This window comes from Musca autumnalis, unplaced genomic scaffold (genome assembly GCF_047663935.1).
Source record: "Musca autumnalis isolate F117 unplaced genomic scaffold, ASM4766393v1 scaffold_2, whole genome shotgun sequence".
In the NCBI taxonomy this organism is placed as follows: Eukaryota; Metazoa; Arthropoda; class Insecta; order Diptera; family Muscidae; genus Musca; species Musca autumnalis.
The window spans coordinates 96,015,147-96,033,226 of NW_027411755.1; the positions used below are offsets into that span (position 1 = coordinate 96,015,147).

General features: G+C 34.1%; 1 protein-coding gene across 1 annotated transcript in view; it reads left to right on the forward strand.

Annotated features, from left to right (window-relative positions):
- LOC141394316 (cell adhesion molecule Dscam2-like) overlaps positions 1–18,080 on the forward strand; it is a 192,738-nt gene that overhangs the window by 74,968 nt on the left and 99,690 nt on the right. The window contains 5 exon segments of the mRNA XM_073968569.1: positions 8,670–8,842; positions 11,733–11,880; positions 11,961–12,122; positions 12,260–12,409; positions 12,582–12,699. Of these exon segments, the coding sequence (XP_073824670.1) occupies positions 8,670–8,842; positions 11,733–11,880; positions 11,961–12,122; positions 12,260–12,409; positions 12,582–12,699 (751 nt within the window).

Below are 18,080 nucleotides of genomic sequence, written 5' to 3' on the forward strand. Positions count from 1 at the left end.
ATCAAAACATAAATACACATTGAAAATGTTTTGTAAGAAGATTTTACACGCATTGATAACACGGAATGCAAAATAACAGCCAAGTCGGTTGAAAAATGTGGTCATGATATTCAAAATACCTTAAATCGGGAGGTACGGTTACATGGGGACAAAACGTGCACCTATGCTCATAATTTTTGGTGGAAATATTTTGTGACCACTAGGAAGCCTAAGTACAAAATAACAACTAATTTGCAACGAAAATGTGTCTTAAATAATCCAAATACGGAAAATCGGAAGGTACCGTTATATGGGGGCTATACCAAAACATTAGCCAATATTGTTCATATTTGGCACATTATTACCCACAGAAACAGGGTGTGTTTGTGCAAAATTTCAGTAACATATATCAAATCGTTTTAAGTTATTAATTTCGCGCCGCTAGATCAGTGCTTTCGACCACCGTGCAGCGCCTGTTTGACCGGACAAAACGTGGAATTGATGGGTCATGCGCCGTACGGCCCTGGCAGAGGATCCAATGACTTCATCTGATTCCAGCACATCAACAAAAAAAGGCGGGGTCCAACGATTTTCGTCGCCAGTAGATGCGGTAAAAGCGTTCAAAAACCATGTTTTGGAGGTGTCTCAATCAAGCCACTGTAACAACCCAACACATGGTCATATGTCAACCGGTCTTGAGTACGCTTAGTATAAAAACTGTCACTCTTTCCAAAAAAAATGTCAAATGACTCCTGGCGACACTGCGTGTTTTTCCACCCGTATTCTGTAAGATTTTTCAACAAAAAAATTTCAATAGTATTTCAAATGTGCTCTTTAAATTTAAAAAAATATCTACTTAAAAATATTGTTAGATTTTTTTAAAAAAATCATAAAGAATTTTTTTTTTTGTCTGCAAAACTAGGGATAACCCCTTAAACTCCAGCATGTTTTATCATTCAAAACATGATTTTTGAACGCTTTTACAGCATCATCAGGCGATTGCTTGTATTTCTCGGGCTCATACCCATAGTTCTATGATTCGTCACCTGGGAACATTTCATACACGTCTTTTGAAGCACCGATCGACACAGGATCAAACGAGAAAAATCCATTTTTGCGACAAGGTGTTCATTCAATATCAAATGTTAGTTGGTGGAAAAACTGCTCAAGGATGCCTCTATTCCATGGTATATAGCATGACAAACATGGCATTATCCGCTCAAGCACAACTTAATTTTTTTTCTGGCACAACGCGCAGTGTTTTCGAAAAATTGCACAGAAATAGTCGTAACATTGGACTAATATGTTTCGTAGTGACCAGGGACGTACGCAGGGGGGGGCACAGGGGGCCCGGGCCCCCCCCCCGAAATGGTTTGGTCGAACAAAATTTGTTAAGCTACTGTAACTACTTATTATATTTTTTCTCATAAAAATGTTTGTATGTTTGAAGGTTTCAAATTAAAACTTATACTTTTCTTAAGTTTCTGAACAGAAAATGTTCATCATTAACAAGTTATGTAAGAAAATATTTGAAAAATTTTTGTTTGTATGCTGTTTTTGAGAGAAACTTCCAATGAAATCTGAATTACTTCTTCATGTCATATCATTCCACTATCAAATGAGAATTCCATAATGAATATACTCCAAATTTATGTCATATTCGAACTATATATAGCTCTCGAAGCTTAAAACTCATTCTGTAACAACAAAAATAACGAGTTGAGTATTGTGGGAATGGAAGTATATGGAAAAATGTCTATTGGATAAAATGTATGAAGAGTCGGTCCTTCGCGGACTACATCATGAAAGCCATTTAGAAATTTGTTTTACTGGCATCGCCAACATTTTGTTACCCTATTTTAGACAAATTAGCTGCTAAACAGTATGAGAAAATAATGAAGACAAATGAATTTGTGTGCGTCACTTTATTTTTTCCTTATCATCACCGAAGTATAATTGTAGCCTCAGACTTTAAGGTTACGAGATTATATACACTAGGATACGAAACAAATAGGTCTCATCATAATAATGATTTTAGACTCCACATTTGTTTGGACTATATTCGTTTCAGACAAGATGGAAGTACTTACAAGTTCATGCTTCCTGACAAAGCTCTAAATACTACGGTGACCAACTAAAATAGCTTATGGGCGCGATAAATATCGAGAGGAGTGTCTTTAAAAATAAGATCCATTTCAAAAATTAATTAGCTTATTACATTGTGCAGCAGCATTTTTGGGGGTGGAAAATTTAATTTGGAGATGAAAGCCATTAATGAGATACTATGAACCGAAAAGGAAATTTTCGCCATAGGTCAAGTTTCTGAGATATTGCGCGATGAAGTTTTTGATTTTTAACCTATAATACTTGGGAAAATAGCTCCATATCTCTGTTTGGCGTAGCTTCGTTTTGAGGTGACATGTCTTCAGTCAAATCGATTGGCGAATCTTTTTGTAGAACATTTCATTCTTCTAATTCAATGCCTTTAATGTCCTATACGTCTTTTATTTCTGAACCGTAGTGAAAGTACCACAAGATGAGATTTTTCAGCATCCAAATATTCTACAAAAATGTTCCACAGAATATTTTAGGTACTGTTTTCTTTGGCAACTAATCGATTTTGTTCCGTTTTTATTGAATTAAATTAAGAATTAAACTATGATTTGTTTTTCTGTATATTCGTTATTGGTTATGTATAGATATGTAGACGTAACAATTGGTTATTGCTTATGTTGACATCTGGGGTGCTTTTAAAATATTTACCACAAATAGCTCTTGTAATGATGAACACGTTAATAAAAAATTTTCTTGGAGGATAGATCCGTTTATCTCAGTTTTTGAACCGGATATTCCGACATTAAAACCAGGACAGTTTTGCCATAGGTCAAACTTCTGAGTTATGGCGTGATAAAATTTCGCTAGGTTTTTTTGTCATGTAGGTATGTATAGTTTGTCAAGAAAGAATTAATTTCGCTATAACTCATGGCAAAACTGTCCTTCCGGGTTCATCATATTATTTTAATCGACATTCATCGCCAAAAAAGAATTTTTCACCCCCAGCCTGTGCACCATTTTTAAGGCAATCTTGTGCAAATAATTCGAAGTGAGGATTTTGTGAAAGTACAGACCCAAAATATAACAGCCCTAGTTGCGTTTTGTTGAGTCAGATCCAGCTTGGATTTTATGGCCTCATCTAAACATTGTTAAATATTGACTTTTTAAAGCAACTCGGGGCTATATGTCTGAAACCAATGCAAATCTTCTTCTGACCTCTGAAATTTGTAGATAATGGTCAGAATAAAATATTTGGAGAAATAATGAACTGGAAAAACTACATTTATTGTCTCAAATGATATAATATATCTAAAAATTCCATAATTTGTATACATTTCGCACCATATCTCCAAATCTGTTAAATTTTTCTTAATGTGTTTATTTGGAAACATATCAACGACAACGACAGACGATATTCTTAAAAATTAAGCTAAGATCATCGAAATAATGAAAATTTTGCTATAGCAACGACAACGGCAATTCTTTGTGGTTGTAAAATTCTGCGATAAACCATAACGTGGACCTGTATGATTAAAAACTTTACCAACGTGGCTCGATATTGCCTATTTTCAATTCTAAATATCCTACTCTGCAAATATTTAAAATTGTATCCTAAATATTATGAATTCATTCTATTGAATTTATATACTATGTACCAATATTTCATATAAAATTCCTTTGTATGTAGCATAGAATCTAAAAACGTCTTTTCCTCGAAGAGCCACTTTTGGAAGCGGTGCCCGAAAACAGATGCTACGGTCTTTATATGTTTTTGTTTGACTATTATACACATAAAGCATGTGATTAACCGAGAGAGCTCTTAAATAACTGCTGACGGAGTCCGACAAAAATATCATTTTGTTAACAATTTTTTTTGTTAAAATCGAAATTTTGATTTTAACTGTTCAAAATGTTTAAAAATTTATTTTTTTAATTCCGTATCGATAATGGACAACATTATTAAGTTCGTAATGATCCCACACAAATATATGCTGATCGGTTTACTCTTTTTCAAACTACAGTGGGTACCGCAAACTGCTTTAGAAAGATTTTCCAAAAAAAAAAAAAAAAAAAAATAGGTTCAATAGATTTCTTATGAAAACCGCATGAAAATGGCTTTTCTGATTCTTATAAGTGGCCATAACCCATTAAAATAGCTTTACGTAACGCTACACAACATTTGAATTTTTCATGATTTTTGGTCAAGTTGGGCCCCCCCCGAAATGAAATCCTGCGTACGTCCCTGGTAGTGACTACAACTTACAATTTAAGTGCTAGTAAATATATTCAAAATGTCGCGGATCTAATGCGTATTGCAAAATATTATAACGGATTTTTTATAGTTTTAGAATTCCAGTTAGATGCATTCCAGCAAAATTTTAAGGAAGGGGTTCCATGCGATGACGTGATTTCATGGCATATTTTGCATTGGTTCATACGAAGTCGTGAAAGATCCGATCTTTTCATTAGCATTTGAACCAATGCAATATAGGTAATTTGCCCTGTTTTTGAGACAAAAATTAATAAAAGCGGAATTTAAGGATTTTTTAACTTTTAAAATTATTTATGTGTAAAAGTGAGATAAAACAAAGATTTCTACAGATAAATTCGGATATAACGAAAAACGGTTATAAGCAACTACGTATATAACGAACAAAGCTATTTTTTTCAATGCAATTTTCATAAGTTTTTTTATACACAACAAACTGTTGAAAACGATCACGGTAGATTTTCCAACGAATTGTTACTACAGTTTTGTATATTTTTATACCCTACACCACACAGTGGTAAGGGGTATTATGTCTTTGTGCATTTGTATGTAACATACAAAAGGAAACGAAACAGACCCACAGTTCCTTTTGGGGATATACATATAATCACTTTCTGAGTCGATTTATGCGTGTCCGTCCGTCCGTCTGTCTGTCCGTCTGTCCATGTATTTTTGTTCGCAACATACAGGTCGCATTTTTTGTCCGATTCAGCTGAAAATTGTGGACTACAACTTTTTTAGCCATACAAAGAACGCTATTGCTTTTGGTGAAAATCGGTTCAGATTTGGATATAGCTCCCATATATATTTTCGCCCGATTTCACGTATTTGCTACACCAAACACGCTATATACGTCCAATTTTGATGAAGTTTTGAATGTGTGACTGAATTTTGTCTACAATTAAGTGTGCAAAATTATATTGAAATCGGTCCTGATTTGGATATAGCTCCCATATATATTTTCGGCCGATTCCACGTATTTCCTGTACCACACACGCTATATATGTCCGATTTCGATGAAATGTGGAATGTGTGACTGAATTCAGTCTAGAAATAAATGTGCCAAATTATATCGAAATCGGTTCAGATTTGGATATAGCACCCATATATATTTTCGGCCGATTTCGTGTATTTTCTGCTCCAAACACGATATATAAGTCCGATTTCAATGATATTTGGAATGTGTAACTGAATTCGGTCTGGAAATAAATGTGCCAAATTATATCAAAATCGGTTAAGATCTGGATATAGCTCCGATTTATATTTTACATATTCACAGTGGTGTAGGGTATCATATAGTCGGCCCCGCCTGACTTTGATCCTTTCCTTACTGGTTTGAATATACGCTAATAAAGACGAGTTTAGTACCTACTTAAACCGTATCAATGATTAATATGTAATAGAGAGATAAAATAAAGCTTACTACTGCCGCACCGTTTATAGAAAACCACGGATATACCGAACAATTTGTCGCCATTACTTATTCTACTTGCAATGAAATTGTAAACAACAATATTTTTTCCATTTATTGTTTATTTCCTCAAACCAAACTTCCACAATTTTAAGACTTTTTATTGAGAAGTAACCTAATAAAATCTCATAAATACCAAAAAACGGAAAAAATCGGGTTTTGAAACCTAGTAATACCAATGCAGAAGACTTTCAGTAATGTGTTCTAGGTGGCAAAATCACGGCCAAACACGGCCAATTTAGTATAAGTCTATATGAAGTGAGTTTAAGAAAAATAAAATATTTATTTCTGACTTTTTGTGTTTTTCTGTCGCTACCCAAAATGTTTAAACTATATTATATGTACATATATGAAATAAATTCCCCTCGCAATTGCCAATCTATTCAATTTTACATATATTTATATTTGGTTTATTTTTCCGCGGTTTTAAATACATTGAAATATGCCTTACAATATGTATTTTTTCAGTTCTTCTTCGAAACTCTCACTTTGACTGCAATTTAAACCGTGATAATGACGCTATTTTGAAAAATATCATTCATATTAATAAATTTTGACATGTTCTTCTTTCAATGCCAACTAAAAAATAATTATTATTAAAAGTTGCAAAATCGACTTTTTGCCTCAAAAACTGGGCAAATTACCTATAGTGCAATGCAAAGGAAGTCGTGAAAGTTCCGACCTTTTCATCAGCATTTCTTAGTGTATCTTGTAATGCCAATTCGGTCATATACTTAAATTTTACCTAAGGGTTTAGTCATGATGCCTACCAGTGCCTACCTCGGGAATAGTTTTCCCATAGGTTTAAGATTAGGTTTAAGAGTATCCAGTATTAATATGAGCTGCCATTTAGTGCCAGACTTTAAAAGCTGCTCTTGGATATGGTTTCTCTGGATATGTTAGGATTTTACTCTATTATCTGACCACGTATATTAACATATTGACATCAATGGAAACGTCAAGAATTCTTCCAAACGTGTCTTATATGGGCAGTACGTGTCTTCCATGAAGAACACTATAAGATCTATATTAAACATTTTACAAATTTTCAGACAAAAATTTTGGTTTATTTAACCCGTAAATTAGTTAGTTTTTATGTTGTTTTGGAGTTTGTTTTGGTTAATCATTCCTATTTTTACATCATGAGATAATCGGTACATTCGTTCATGACGTTTAGTATTAACAGCGTAAAACAATTCATACTGTATACCCCATCCAGAGGGGAGAATCATACGCTTATGGTTTCTTGAAACAATATTCTCTGCAGTGTAAATATCAGCGCATTAGTCTGATATTTACACTGGAATTATTATTGACCACTTTCTCCATACTGTGTATCGGCCGGTTTTGAACCACCCTCACGACTTTCATTTTAGTGCGATTGTCGCCAACGATTGAATTCATTAAACCAGTTTTTCACAGTGCTATAGGATGATGCTTCATTGTCTTATTTCGAATATTGTGAAAAATGATCGGACAAAAATGTTCACAAGTATATTCCATTTTTTGGCAAATTGATTTTTTGAGGTCACTCTAAACAAGGCAACACATGGTCGTACGTCAAACTCTACTGAGTACGTTTATGCTACAACATATCATACATATTTCCAATGGAAATGTCAAATGGCCCCTGGCAGCACGCAGTGTTGTTGCCTAGGCTCGAAACTTTTCGATTAGCCCTCGTACCAGCACAGTGACAGTGATGGTTGTTGTGCGAAGCGAAATTTGTTTCCGACACTTCACTCAGTGTTTGAAACGAAATCTGAACGGAATATCATAAGAAAAATCGTAACGAAATCTGAAGGATTTTGCTTCCAATGTTGTTTGGAAGATGTATATGGGAATTATGTGCAACCAAATCAATAACATTACCAATTGGTTTCTGAAATGACATACATACTTTTTGTAAAAAATTTAGGTTATGTTTGTGATTACAAGTTGTTTTTGTCTTACATGTTTGGAGAAAAGATTGTATTGTCAACTGCAATACTTGAACAAAACAATTTGAAATTGTGACAAAAATAGAAATTGGGGCTCCTACAAAAGAAAAAATTACCTTTCTCCGCATGTAGGACCAAATGACTGATTAACGGCCACACGTTCAAGCAGCCGATTATTTGAGCAAAACTAAAAGTCAAAACTAATCGTGCCTATTCTGCCTATTGAACGCTAGTAAACATTTTATTGTGAGTCCATAATTTGCATAGCCTCCACGTAACGCAATAGTCCGACTGAAGGTGTTTCGATACTTGTTCCAACAGATTAAACTATAATTCAATGCAAACAAATATCAATAAAAAATTGGTTAAAAAAGTTGTAATTATTTAAACAAGACATAAGACAATTTCTAGTGGCTCTGGTTAATCTGGTTTACATTACCCATATTTTGGTACTAGGAGTACTTTGTAAATTTTTTTGTCATCACTGGTGTTGAAATTTAATGTCGTAGTTTGTTCTTCTTTCATCAAAATATATCACCGTTTGGATGTAAATGTCTGTCGCATTCAAGAGACATATTCTTTATTGGAATGATTTCAAAGAAATGTGCCTTTATCTTTTGCATACATAGCACAAACATACATATGTATGTGCATATGTATGTACTGCACTTGTTGAAATCTGCCAGCAAATATACTCACTCTATTTCCTAGCACGGATGTCAGTTGTGCTATAGTAGCTGTAAGGCAGCCACAATCAGGGGTTTGCATCTACAATCAACGCATTTAATGTTAATTTTAAAAAAAATTCGAGATGGCCTGATATGAGTGCCGCAAGTACACAGCAAGTTGTACGTAATGTTTGCTTTGCTGTCTGCTTCATCATCAGAAAACAATATCATAATATTAACGCCATGTTCATGTTTGTTTATTTGTTTGCTTTCGATTCCATTTGCAGATGCCTCCAATTACTTTGACACCCAGGGACCGAACTTTTCACATGAGCCACCGAGCCGCATTGAATTCACCAACACAGCGGGGAACATTGCAGATTGTATAGCACACGGCAATCCACCACCGAATGTCGAGTGGTTAGACAAGGAAAACAATCCTATCACCTCCATTTCAAAGGTAAGACAACCCTCATTGACAGAATCATCATCACATCCACTTGAGGCTGTGGATACACCTAAACACTTTACCACGATTGCGGCCGCATAAACCTCAGCCCACTCAAAAAGTCCATTAACTCGAAAGCGATTTTGTAGTTTTAAATTTGCATCGTCTTATCGGGTTGAATGTGTGACTGACTGTCTAAGTTATAATAGAATGAGTTATATTGTATTCATTTTCGTTAAACAAATTACAACTCCCATGCAAGTACCTACCCTCTCCTTACAGGTGGCATAATTAAATGCATGGTAGAATGTAAGAGCCCTCCTAAGAGTATTCATTGGTGTTTTGAAAAAAGTTTAATTTGTAATTATCCAGATCAGAAGACACAAAGAACGTCACCAAAACAAGCTACATACATGATGTATAGGGGGAGGGGGGGGGGGGGGGGGGGGATGTGCCAGCCGCACATGCACGAACGAACACACGTGCCATCAGCTCCAAGTTATAACTTTTTCTAATGTTCTTCAAAGTGGTGTCGTTTACTCTATATGCAACTTTGCTATTCGACTTGATACAGATTTTTGTCAGAAGACGTTTTTATGGGGTTCCGAAGAAATTGTTTATGTAAGGTAGTGAAAAAACTGAACTCTATGTTTTAATGTTCAATGCAAAAAGAAAGTTTACAGAACCACACAAAAATATACAAAAAATGGAAAAAGAGGACAATGAAAGGAAGCTCGAGTACGTATTTCTTATGTTGGAATCAGATGTAGTCAGAAAGTGTTAGTCTCTTTGCCAACAGAAATATACCTGCTGAATATAACAGTATAAATTTAGGTTTTTTGCATTTCCTCAAAATGCAACACCTTTATAACCCTTACGTTCTGTGTGAACAAATAGAAAATACATGATTTTACGCTAATATTAAAAAAAAAATCACGAACCATATCTCTCAAGGTATGGTTTTCCATAAGAATAAATGCAAGTGATGCGATTTAAGCGCAACATTTTTATATCCTACACCACACTGTGATCTTTGTGCATTTTTATGTAACATGCATAAGGAAGAACGCTTTTGTTTTTGGTGAAAATAGGTTCAAATTTTGATATAGCTTCCATATATATTTTCGCCGATTTCACATATTTGCTGCACACAAACACGCTATATATGTCCGATTTCGATGAAATTTTGAATGTGTTATTGAATTCGGCTAAGAAATAAATGCGTCAAATTATATCGTAATCGGTCTAGACTTAGATATATGTAACTCTCATATATATTTTCTGCCGATATATATTTTCTGTATTTGCTGCACTAAGCACGTAAAAATATGCCCGGTTTCGATGAAATTTGGAATGTGTGACTACATTTGGTCTAGAAAAAAATGTGCCAAATTATATCAAAATCAGTTCAATTTTGGATATAGCTCCCATATCGTCGTTGTCATGCTTAAGTGTTCCATACGCCATTTGCCTGATTCGAGTAAAACTCAAATTAATGTTTTAGTCCATACAGGCTAGATGTGGTGCAAAAATCCAATACTTTAAGAGCTCAGTTCTACTTAACTAAACTAAAAGAATATATTTGGAGTTTATTTTAGTCAGATATCTTTTATAGTCTAGAAGTTATGGCCAATTTTTATAAATGCAAAATGTTGTTGATTAGTTCCATAGGATCTTTTTTCATGTTTTTGGCAATTTGTGTCACATGGAACACTTTATGTCACATTTTAACAAACAAACTTTTGATCAATTGTGTTCCACCTCCGTTATGTGAAGTGCTGCTGTAGAGCTGAAAATTCGGGGGCTTCAATAAAACAGTTGCAGTAGAAAATAAATTTAGGGACCATTGTTATATGTTTCCTTTACATTTATTTAAGGAGTAAACTCCTCCACTTTCGAAAAATATAATTTTTATTAGCTTATTTTTATTGTCTTATGTCATCGTTTAATTCATTCGAAAAAATCAATAATCGTTCTTTGAACTATTGGTAGTGGCAATATAATATTTTAATTCATTTTCTGACATTTTAATTATCTTAAATGTCTTTTATTAAGAGGGAGGAGTTAAATTTAAGCAAAAATAAATTTTAGTTTCATATAACAATGTAACATTTTAAAATACTCGTATCTTGATTTAAAAACTATTCTGCTTCAGTTTTTAAACCAAGTCCTTTAAAACAATTTGTTCCATACGCCACATTGTTCGTAACTTGACAAAATTTAGCAATTTTTTGTTCCAAACGCCATCATTTTTTGTGAGGAACCATTCGTTATTGTCTTTTTTTGTTCCATATGCCAAATGGTATGGATAAGGAACAAAAAAAGTTCAAAGTTCTTTTGTTCCATACGCCAGACTTTATGGATATGGAACAAAAAAGCAGATTTGTTTGCGTCCAAAGTGGATATGGAGGAAAACCAACTAGAAATTCAGAAAGAGCAGGGTTGAAAACTTTAAAAGGTACCTGTAACTCAAAATGCCAAAAATGGCGCATGGAACACTTAAGCATGACACCGACGATATGTATTTTCGGCAAATAGGTATTAAATATATTAAATATTCACAGTGGTGTAGGGTATCATATAGTCGGCCCCGCCCGAATATATGATACCCGAAGGAGTTGGCCATATTGTTATATTCCATATGCCAAATTTACGCCATACTCTCTTCGATTTTTGTCGTGCACACTAGTTAATTGGGCTATATCGACACCGAATTGTAAGAAATTGACTTCTATAGATAAGACACATTTTTAATCATATCCTTACACCTTCCTTAACCATAATACTGGGGAAATTAAATTTGCCAAGGCCAAGTTTTTCGCAATGTTTACTGTTCTTCATTTCTAATGATTTCTTCTCTTTTATTATATTTTTAATTTTCAATCATTATTTCTCTTTGCAGGTTCGGCATATTCTTGCAAATGGATCACTTTATTTCCCACCCTTTGAAGCGGATGAATTTCGGCAGGATGTCCATTGGTCGATTTATCGCTGCGTTGCAACCAATGCCGTTGGTTCCATTGTTTCTCGTGATGTTGTTGTTAAAGCTGGTACGTACTTCAATTTTGATTCATTAATCGATTGTGTTCATAATTAACATTTTCCCCTATACACGTGTTCTTATATGTAGTTGTAAATCAACGTTATGAACCAGAAGTACAAAATCCTGGTGGCTTCATAGGTAGCAATGTTTTAATCAAATGTAACATTCCTTCTTTTGTGAAGGAGTATGTAACGGTAACCTCGTGGCTGCAAGAGCCAAACTTTAACATATATCCATCGTTGGAGGGAGGTAAGTAACGCAAACATTCATGCCATCATGACGTGATGTTATCCAAAGGCAAACATCACATTTTATGGGTTGCACATGGATGACCTTAAATTAATAGATGCTTTCGTTTTGCTTCTCAACTTTACAATCTACAAAAGATGGCAAAAATCATATGCTTCCGACCGGAGAGCTGCTGGTCTATAACATTACACGCACGGATGCTCTCAAAATTTATCGCTGCCGTACACATCACAAATTGACACAAGACTCGGTTGTGAGCAGTAATGTTGGCAAAATTCAATTGACCGGTAAGATTTTGAGCTTTCCCAACATTCCCTTCATTGACATTTTTCCTCGTCAATGCAGGGCTGAGTTTTAAAAACTTAATACAACGTTGATTTTTTTCATGTAATTACATTCTAAAGATTTTCCTGTTGTGTTCTTTGTTTCTTTTCCTCTTTGTTGCATTGCAAAAACCAGAAATGCGGGAGCTGGTGCCACCGATAATGAATGAAAAAGTTGTCAGCATTACTGCACGAATGGGAGATCCTGTGGTGGTTCCATGCGTGGCTTATGCAAATCCAAAACCTGTATATCGGTGAGTAACATTTGTGGTGTTGTATTGGTAGCTGTGTTGTATAGTATGATTCACATATCATAAGTCTTAGTATGAAGTTATATGTCAGTGGATTTCCACGAATTAACTCAATTTCATAGGAAATTTAATTTGGGCATTTGTCATTATTAGTATCAACAAATCCAGAGGTATCTCGTGAAACTATTTAATTTATGTAGTTCCAGGAGATAAGATTGGGGAAGCGTGTAAGAATTGAAAGCCGGAGTAGAAACACGACAAAATATAATTCAGTAAAGTTATAATAATAATTTAATACAGATAATAATAAGAATTTAAGTCCATGTTGAAAAACTGCTGCATATTTTGTGGATAAAATCAGAGAAAACCAGTAAAGAAAGGATCATAGTCGGGCGAGGCCGACTATATGACAGCTTACACTACAGTAAATATGTAAAATATAAATAAAAGATATATATAAATTTGAACTGATTTCTATATAGAAGGTTACACTTATTTCTAGGCCGAATTCAGTTACACATTCCAAATTTCATCAAAATCGAACGTATATATCGTTTTTGGTGTAACAAATACGTTAATCGGGCAAAAATATATATGGGAGCTATATCCAAATCTGAACCGATTTCGATATAATTTGGCACATTTATTTTTAGACACACATTCCAAATTTCATCAGAATCGGACGTATACTGCCTGTTTGGTGCAGCAAATACGTGAAATCGGCCGAAAATATATATGGGAGCTATATACAAGTCTGAACCGATTTCCACCAAAAGCAATAGCGTTCTTCCTATGGCTAAAAAAATTATGTTCCCCAATTTTCAGCTGAATCGAACAATAAATGATCCAACAACGTTCGAAAAGCAAAATATGTATTGTAAAATTATTGTTCGATTCCGAATGTATTATTGTGACTCCAACAATAGTGTTTGTCATATCCAACAATAGTTTTTGTCAACTGGACAATATTATTCTTTTTTTTCGACAATTTTATTCTCTTCTCTCGGTATTCGATGCGTGATGAAAAAAAAACAATTTTGGTGAACTTTGTTTGTATGAAAGAATGATTTTATCATTGTTTTTTTTTTTTTTTTGTGTATATAGCCCCAATTTGTTTCTTATTTGTCATTCTTCTTTGGGTTTTGATAGTTGAGAGAAGTGTTTTTAGGAGGAAGCCTGCATCGTCGTAATTTGTGTTCTCATTTCATATTTGTTACGGGTTTTTATTCCTTATGTTGGGGTGGGTGCTTGGATGAGCGGAATGGAGTAGTTATGTTTATCTTTATTGTCAGTTAAAGCAGCAAAATTTGACAATATATTTTGTTCATCAATACTCGTAATATTATTCTTGACATTTTAACCAAAGTTATGTGGAAAGTGTATATGATATGCGTTACATTTCGAAACTTTTATTTGTAATCAATGATGCAACAAGCAAAAAAACTTACAAAATTGTTAACATTTTGTTTCTGTGTCACTTTTGTCTAAAAGTCCTAAATGTGATTGGAAAAAATAAGTACATATTGGATTTTTTATTACTTAGCTATAATCGAGTAAATTTTAACAAAGGTTGGTTATTAGTTTAACTGTTTTAATAATATTAAACAAAACTAAAATAAAAATTAATACGATGTATGGGTCGAAATAAGCACTTTTACCCCGAAGAGGGGATATTGACGTCAAAATTAAAAAAAATTAGGGAAAATCATCTATAATAGTCAATCCCGGTGGGTTTTGTCTAAAACACATTGAAACCAAAACGAAACTAAAAAAACACGGTGTATGCCTAAAAAGACAACATTAAAAAATAAATTAATCTTGGGTAATTACTGTTGACATAGGTAATTTTATATTCACCCGAATGGCTCGGAGAATACTAGGGGCAATCAAATTACCAGAATAATTAACAAAAGGCGTTCAACTGTTTCGGAAAAAATTGTTGACGAGGTCCTCCTTCGCTAACTATCATAAAGGTTGGTCCGGAAAAACTTACATGAAAAAATGCAAAATTTCTTCCAGAGCAATGAAATAAAAATAAATAAAATAAATTTATTCGTTAACAATTACGGCAAGATGAACTCCAATCGCAAGGAAAAATAATTTCATGTTACAAAATGTTACAAAAATGCAATTAAATACGGAGGTGGCAACATAATAGTGTGAGGCTGATTGATTTTCCTGGTATGGTCTTCATCCAATATATCACATCACAGATGCTGGGACCCATTTCCAATGCAAAAACATATTGGACAACGCAATGTTACTACAAACAGAAGAAAATTTGCTTTTTGTATAGATTTTTAGCAGAACAACGGTCCAAAACATGCATCCCCATATGTCAAGGATTGGTTCCTGAACAATATAATGAAGTTACTTGACTCGCCTAGGCAGTAATCGGGAATGAATTCAATTGTAAACCGTTGCGGACACTTAGAACAGTGCATTGGTACACAATCCAAATTTGGAATTTTATACAAAAAAAGTGGTATTAAATAACTTTTGAAAATTACATCAAACTTCTAAGCAATATGCCAAAAATAATACAAAAAGTTGTTGTTTTAAATAAAGGCGGAATCACGAAATATTAATAAAGTGAACATCCCAAATTAAAATCTATCTTAAAACAATTGAATACACTAATATTAATTAATGATTTCCAAAATGTAGTTATTATTTAGCTATTATTCTTAATATCGCATTTAGAAGTTTGTTTATATTGAAGATCTACACAAAATTTATTTTTAAGTGTCATTTATTTATTTATTACTTTATAACTTAAATTTAAACTGGACTTTGTTTTTCAGTGAATACATGTCTTGAATTGAACGAAAAATATGCATACTAACATTTGTACTATTATTTTGGCCATATGTTTATATGCAAAGATACAATTTTTAGCATATTAATTTTCCCGAAATTGACTCAATTTTTTTCATTTCTGATATGGTGAAAACAAATCAAAGCTTATAAGCACAGTATTTTACAAAGCATTGTTGCACGCATATGGGACATACTGGATTTAATTACGAGAATTTGAAGGTAAATAAGGGTTTTATTCCAAAAATGTCAACTAGATGCCATAAAATATTCATTCTGATTTAGTAAAATGAAGAAAAGTCTATACGTTTGTCAGACCGATTCGAACCAAATTTTGCACTTCGTATTTTTTGCCCAAACTTAGTTTAAGTTCGAAGATGGTCCACTCCCCCCACAAAAGTTCAAAATGTTTCTATAAAATGGTGTGAACTTTAAACATCGTAAAATTTCTCCAGACATAGATGAAGTTCCAATATTGAATCGTTCGGTCCACGCCTACGGGAACCTCCCACAAAATTTCGGAAAAGTGCAGTTTAAGACCTCCTCTCGAATCCCTTTGATTTTTGTTGTAACAACTTTAATTGCTGCCCCATTACGACGGTTTTTTTAGGGGCAAGTCCATGCTTCCTGAGAAAATGGGCCGAAAACTGAAATTACTGGTGGGCGCGATATCTGTCGAAAATAAATGCCTCCCAAACATAAGATCCGCTTCCAAAATAGTACCTCTTTAGTTTATACGTCCAAAAAGGCCACAAATGCCAGAAAACGATCTAAATATACAAATTTTCAACTTACATAGGCTGAGGGTATATCTCTGTCGGCAAAGCCGACTGATATTTATACCCTACACCAATATATGGAAAGGTTATTATAAGTTTGTTTTGGTTAAAATGCATGTAACACCGCGAAATATTCGTCAGAGACCCCCAATGTGGTATACCCATCTTCATATCTCGACGGGATAAAGCGATTTTGAGATATGTGCCCGCCCGTCCCTCCGTCTGTCCATTATAAATTGTAATCAAACTCCAGGCCGAAATTATGGACCGATCGTCACGATGGAGGTCGGGTTCAGACCAGAATATATCCCTATTTTTATTGATGATGGTCGTGAAATATTTACCGGATGAAATGGATGAATGGTAGAAGAAGATGCCTACAATTTTGGATGATGGTCTGAAATGGACCATTACTTTTGTATGTAAATTAAAAAAATATTTTTGGTCTATATTTTATTTCCTGGAGGGCATATACTGGCAAAGTAGCTTACACATGGAAAATATGCAAATTGCAATAACGGGCCTACTGCCTAATATATAATGGGTTTTGTGTAGAGAACCACATTTTCCCATTCCCAGTGTTTGTATTATTGCACGGGCACCTAACGTATTAATTATGCAATGGGATTTTTATAAATACATGAAAGCATGGGTCGCTTTGCCACCTTTTTTTCAAAACGATTCCAGGCAACATCAAATTTTCAAAGGTGGAAAAATACCCTTCAGTAATGTTGGCGACATTTTCTGAGTATTTCAGCCATGTAGAACTTCTCTACAAGTGGTGTCTTAGAACACGCCGTTCGGACTCGGAGATAAGCTGTGGGTTGCATATCATTGAGCGAATATGAATCGGTGTACACTCACTGATTGATATGAGAGAAGTTTTCCTTGTCCCTTCTGGGATGTTCGTGAAACAATTATTATATTATTATTTAAGTTTAATTTTATTTCTTACAATAAGTTCATTTGTTCCATAAAGAAATTCTGATTTGTGGAAAGCCAATTCCCAGGGGTAGTGGTGTAGGATATCACATGGTCGGCCCCGTCCCACTATAGCCTTGGCTTACTTGTTTTAATTTATTTTCATTGTAAATAAATTTAAAAATCTCTTTTCGAATATAGTTTGATTGGCGACCAAACCGTTTGAAATTATAAGAAAATAACAAGAAACCCGCAATAAAACACGCGCCTAAGCCTTTTTTCCTACATTTTTTATGGTCACCTTCAATAGAGAGTAATACGGTGATTTTGTCGACCCATGTTGTGAATCTCTCGCTCAACTTATTTTTCCTTCTTGCGTTTTAATTTACATTGCGTTTATTTACAATAGTTTATATTTTATAATTTTGATGTAGCAGATCGTCGATATATAATATTATTAGTCCATATCTACATTAGGCAATTCCTTGCGGTAATTGTCAGTTTTTCGGTGAGAGAGGGTGTTGAGAGGCAAAGGGTTACCATATGCTTCACCTCTCTCTCTCTCTCCACCAAACTGACAGTTGCCGCAAGGAAAATTGCTTGATATAAATAGGGACTTATTATTGTAACATGTGATCATAATTTCCAGAGTTTTCATTGCATCTCTATGCCCCAAAATAATTTTAACCTAGCGGGCGATGTCCTTCGATGTAGTGTTATAAAAGTAGGAGTCACGTTCATTTTTTTTTAATTGATACATAACATTCTTGAGTTGCATATATAATAATTGTCCAGGAATAACCTAATATTATACCAAAACCAAACTTAGAAAAAAGGAAAACCTATGTGTATGAGTTCTCCACCAGC